The sequence below is a fragment of the Ranitomeya imitator genome, chromosome 5, assembly GCF_032444005.1.
Source record: "Ranitomeya imitator isolate aRanImi1 chromosome 5, aRanImi1.pri, whole genome shotgun sequence".
Taxonomy (NCBI): Eukaryota; Metazoa; Chordata; class Amphibia; order Anura; family Dendrobatidae; genus Ranitomeya; species Ranitomeya imitator.
In genome coordinates, this window is record NC_091286.1 from 278,884,265 (window position 1) to 278,890,264 (window position 6,000).

At 43.6% G+C, this 6,000-nt stretch overlaps 1 protein-coding gene across 2 annotated transcripts in view; it reads left to right on the forward strand.

Annotated features, from left to right (window-relative positions):
• The window catches only part of DCBLD1 (discoidin, CUB and LCCL domain containing 1), an 88,427-nt gene extending 83,242 nt beyond the window's left edge, over nt 1-5,185 (forward strand). For both annotated transcript variants that reach the window (XM_069726200.1, XM_069726202.1), the window contains exon 15: nt 488-5,185. In XM_069726200.1, coding sequence (XP_069582301.1) covers nt 488-1,011 — 524 coding nt within the window. In that variant the 3' untranslated portion in view covers nt 1,012-5,185. The remainder of the gene's footprint in view (nt 1-487) is intronic.
• Nucleotides 5,186-6,000: the final 815 nt, after the last annotated feature.

Below are 6,000 nucleotides of genomic sequence, written 5' to 3' on the forward strand. Positions count from 1 at the left end.
ATTTTGTTTCTGACCAAATACTTATTTTCCGCCATAATATGCAAATAAAATGTTAAAAAAACAGACAATGTGATTTTCTGGATTTTTTTTCTCAGTTTGTCTCCCATAGTTGAGGTCTACCTATGATGTAAATTACAGACGCCTCTCATCTTTTTAAGTGGTGGAACTTGCACTATTGCTGACTGACTAAATACTTTTTTGCCCCACTGTATGTGCTGGAACACGAAGCCCCATATACAGAGATGCACAGTCGTCATTTTCCTTGGCAATAGTGCCACCTAGTGGCAATTCACAATAAGTAAGGCTAAATCCAGAAATGCAATTGGGATTCTGGAAGATTGTGTTGTGCCTGTTCTACGTAAAGTCCTAACCTCTGAATGGATTTCTTTTCCTCATTTTCATGAATAAAATGTTTTTCTTTATACCAATGAAGCCAAACTAAGGCAAGATTTAAGTAAAGCATTATTTTGTTTTTCTTTTCACTTAGATTATGGGCAGTCCCTCATGATTGGCACTGGCACCGTCACCAGGAAAGGATCCACGTTCAAGCCAATGGACACCGATAATGAAGACACATTTGGTGGGCAGGATAAAGAAAACCACTATGCCTGCCCCCTCAGGACCAATGAGTACGCACTGCCTCTGACTTATCCCGAACCCGAGTATGCCACCCCCATCATTGAGCGTCACATAATGAGGGACTGCACCTTCTCGCCAGACTCTGGATACAACGTGCCGGTGGTCTCTCTGGACCGCAAGCATTCCTTCTCTGCTGTCAGCTTTTCCATGTCTTCCAGTGCGGAGAACAGCGGTGGAGACTACCAGACCCCTCACAGCATACACACTGAGGAGTGTGACTATGACCAGCCTAAAATGCACAGCACATGGGCTGTGGCGGACAGCGGGGACTATCACAAGCCACAGTTCTGCGCCTTAGTGGCCGATGGCTACTCTTCGCCCAGGGACTGTTTGAAGCCCATAAATCAGACTGCAATAACGGCCCTCTTATGACTAGCTCCTGGGGACTATGCGTATGGAGACCCCCATACATGAATGTTACCGCTCAGCTGCTGAAGATAAAAGGTGTTTACATGGACATGTCCCGGAAACCTGCCGCAGGGGTGAAGGTTTTGCATCCAGTATCTGCAGCCCCAGCTACCTTGTGAAATCCGTGCAATGTGTACAGAAGATATTTATGACCGACTCGATCACTTTATACCTGGCTTCTGTCCAGACGGGACGTCGTACTTGCCCTACATGTAGTCGGGGTGCTCCAGACATTGCTACACCCGACTTCACCGGTGCTTCCTGAACACTGTGAATGTTTAACATGGACTCACTTTAATTTATGTTCCTGTAAAACAGGACCCAATGGGCTCAGTGTTAACCCATTATACCTCTTCATTACATGCACAGATCTGTGACGGCTGACTTGTGTTAGCCCATTGTCTGGCTCAGGGGGGCAAATATCCAGGTCACTTTATAAAGTGTGATCTTGCTTAGAATCAAGCAATTTATAGCGAGATCCCTGCAATAATCCCTTTGGACATCAGACGCCGGCTGCATCAGCAAGTCTGTAGGTGGGAATGACGGGCGTACATCATTTCATACATGGCTGACTTGGTCATGTGGTCTGTCACTTTAAATGCTGTGTATTCCCCACGTGACCGCTGCGTACTGATACGCACAGGCTTTCCTACCTGAGCGTTTATGCTGCCCTTGTAAATTCACACACATCTACCATTGATTGTGCAGAAATACAATTTTCCTGGCTTTCCACCCAAAACGTGGTCATAAATGAAGTAAAGTTAGATCTGCAGCCTTTAGTTTGCTAATTACCACCTGCCATGTTCTCTGCATATCCTGTGAGTGAGAGAATAGCAAAGGAACCTTTCACAGTCACTTGCTAAAAGGCTCATTAAAAAGTGACAAACCTTATGCTTGCACTACTGTGACAAGCACGGAAAAAAAGATATCATTTTATGACCTACCTATTTTAATTATTTTTTAAAAGCCCTACCAAACATAGTTTCTACTGTAAAAGCAAATAGATAGATGTTTTCCTATTTTGTAAAAAAAAAAAAAAAAAAAACCAACTTGCCACATGTCAAAGTTGTGATCAGTGTGTTCATGAGACCCCCAGTGATCACTTAAAGGAGTAGAAACACTCCGCTTTTTATTTGAACCATCAAGGGGGATCTTTAAAAATCAACCCCAATAATCAAAACTGCAGATTTGTTTAAGTTTTTTAAAAGGAATCTGTCACCAGGTTTTGGCCGCTGAATCTGAGACCAGTATAATGTAGGGGCAGAGATCCTGATTGCAGAAATGTCACTTACTGGGCTGCTTGCTGTAGTTTTGATAAAATCAGTGTTTTATCAGCAGGAGATTATCATTAGAGGGCTAGTAAACCTGCTGACAGATAGTCCGCCATATTCGTGAGCTCTGTATAACCCCGTGCACATCACTGATTGGCAGTTTTCTGCCCATGTACAGTGTACACAGAAAGCAGCCAATCAGTGATGTGGGCCAGGTAACACAGAGATTAACAGTCAGAGAATTGGAAGATCTATAGCCGATAAAACTGTGATTTTTAGTAAAATAAGCTGCCCAGCAAGTGACACATCAATGGAATCAGGGTCTCTGTCTCTACATTATGCTGCTCTCAGGGGAGCCAAATAAGATTCCCTTTATATAAGATGAGTTTATGTAGCCTTTACCAATATTCTCAATGATGCAGGTAGTTACTTGGTTAGAGACTACTGCTTCATGATTTTAGTGATTTTCAAAACAAGTATTGTTCCACGGTTTTCACATTTGCAGTTTTAAAGAGGACCTGTCACCAGGTTAAAAGTGTCCTACCCTGTATGCTTTTTATTTTTTTCCCAAATCCGCCATACTATTCTGGAGATATGGGCCTTTTTATTTAGTGCTAATGTTTACATCTTTACCAATGAGGCGGTTCTCACAGAGTAAGAGCAGAATATCCTAAAAACAGAGCATCCTGAGACCAATGCCCCCTTTGTAGAAAACATACAAATTGACACGAAATAAAAATATTTCTGGAACCATATGGCGGATTTAAAAGAAAAGCAGGGAGCAGCGAGAATGAAACAAGAGCAAAAGCTGCCACTTCTGATTTGGTGACAGGTCTTCTTAAAGACCTAAATGCAAAGCGTTACCTGCCACTTGACAACCTGCTGTGGATGGGACACTTTTTGCAATCCGTTACCAGTCAGTAGTGCTTGGCACTGTGCAATTTTTAACTTTCGAATACCTCTTTTGGCCAATATTGATGTGAGGACACATCCTTAGGTCAGAGAAGTAGTATTACCGTATTTTTCGGACTATAAGATGCACCGGACCATAAGGCGCACCTAGGTTTCAGAGGAGGAAATTTAGAAAAAAAAATTGAAGCAAAAAATGTGGTCAGTTCTCTACTTAATGTCCCTATCCTGGCATATATGGTCCCCTCATCTCCATCCTGGTATACATGGCCCCTCATCCATATCCTGGTATGCATGGCTCCCTCATCCGTATCCTGGTATGCATGGCATCCTCATCCCTATCCTGATAGGCATGGCCCCTTATCCCCAGCCTGGTAGGAATGTTCCCCCTCATCCCCAGCCTGGTAGGAATGGTCCCCCCTCATCTCCATCCTGGTATGCAGGACCCCATCAAAAAAACATTAAAAAAAACAAACCATTATACTTACCTTCCTGCGCTCCCTCACAGTGTCTTGTTCCGGTGTCAGCAGCTGCTTTGAGTATTTCAGCAGCTGTCCTCCGGCTTGGAAGCAGCGCGTGAAGTCCCTGCCACGCGCTGTTTATAAGCATAAAGCAGCTGCTGGCATTGGAACAAGATGCTGCGAGGGATTGCAGGAATGTAAGTGTAATGGTTTGGTTTTTTTAATGTTTTTCTGATGGAGCCATGCATACCAGGATGCTATTAAAAAGAAATAAATATTCACGGCCCTCCACGCCCATGCGCGTGGAAAGCAGTGAACGTTCATTTCTGTTTAGCAGCGGGCACGGGAGTAAGCCGCATCTGCCGGCTCCTGTGACCCGCTGCTCCGATGCCACTCCCCCACCTCCCCACAACAGCCACAGTAGGTACATCCGGACAATAGGACGCACCTCCCATTTTCATCCACATTTTTGGAGGAAAAAAATCCATCTTAAAGTCCTAAAAATACGGTACATATGTTGTCAAACAGGCAGATACATATACCGGAGTATAACTGTGTATATACTGCAGATCTTATCTTACATAAACATAGCAAATCTAGTGTTCTGCTTTATTTGGTATTCTTTTCGCGGACCAAAGGACAAGCGAACTCGGTCAACTGATAAAAATGCCAAGGGTTTTATACAGTAAAGCTGCATTTACGCACACAGATTTCTCACCAGAGATTGCCAGATAATTCTTGTCTTGCACACACCTATTTTGGTTTGATCAGACAGAAATTGGTGAGACATCTGTACACGTGCGGTAAATGCACCTGAAATGTTAAGTCAGTATGGGTGGATACATATTAACCCCCCCCCCCTGGTGGGTACATTCCTCTGCAGCTGCCATAGTGCTATCTGAACAGTGTTTCTGACCATGAATAGAATACATGGCCGCGTCTTGTGCACCATGAAGTTCAACGATTTATATTTAAGCCGTAGGACCACTGGAACTATATCCATCCACCATAAGTAATTGCCGGATCCACTGTGAAGATGAATAAAAATGGGTATCCTGGATAAGTAATTGACTTTCCATTTCTTCTTTCATGGTCTGAATTTTATTTTTTCTGTCACTTATGTAAAGTTTAATCTACCCATTCCATGCAACGTATTTAGTGACTACAGATCACTATATATAATGTCACTATGACGTGTTTGCACAGTTTATAATCGGTGTACAGACTTCTTTATGGATGCTTCCATCTGAATGTTCTCATAGTAAGACCTGTTTGGATCACCAGGGAGACTTTTATATGATACGCCCTATCATTATGTAAAGCCATTCTGAATAAATCCTACACTGGGGAGCCATAACTGTTTACCTCTGTTCCTTTTCTTTTAATTATGATGCATATATATGACTAAAATATTTTACAGTGAGACAACTCGCCTCAGTTTAAACATGCTTAATTGGCCACGGTTTCGAATAGTTGAATAAAACATTTTTTAATTTATCCTCTGTTGAAGTGCTATTTGGATTCTAATCTTGGCTAAGACAAACTGGGTGTTAGCAGGGATTCTTCTTTATCTGTGAAATTTTTACCCTGCAAGAGATTGACCAGTTACAAGCAGAAGGATTCATCTGGGGAGAGGACTTGAGGCCCCCAGAGAAGGTCAGAATCTCTGTTGTAACATGTAAAGCTTGGTCACATAGCTGTCACTGCTGGCAATAACTATGCAGGAGAGAAGAGCTGTGTGTTGTTACAAAGCTATTGCAGCTCTCCTTTCACAGTACTGTCAATTCTGCTCTGCTCCCATTTCCCCCACACTGACTGCTGTAAAAGTACCGTCACATTAAGCGACGCTGCAGCGATATAGACAACGATGCCGATCGCTGCAGCGTCGCTGTTTCGTCGTTGTGTGGTCGCAGGAGAGCTGTCACACAGACAGCTCTCCAGCGACCAACGATGCCGAAGTCCCCGGGTAACCAGGGTAAACATCGGGTTACTAAGCGCAGGGCTGCGCTTAGTAACCCGATATTTACCCTGGTTACCATTGTAACCCGATATTTACCCTGGTTACAAGTGAAGACATCGCTGTAGCGACGAAATAAGGTGCTGGCCTTCTAGCTCCGACCAGCGATGTCACAGCAGGATCCTGATCGCTGCTGCGTGTCAAACATAATGATATCGCTAGCCAGGACGCTGCAACGTCACGGATCGCTATCGTTGTAAAGTTGTTCAGTGTCAAGGTACCTTTAGAGAAGAGCTGGAAGGTGCTTGTAATAACACACAGCTCTGCTCTACTCACTGATCTCACTATCGGCACC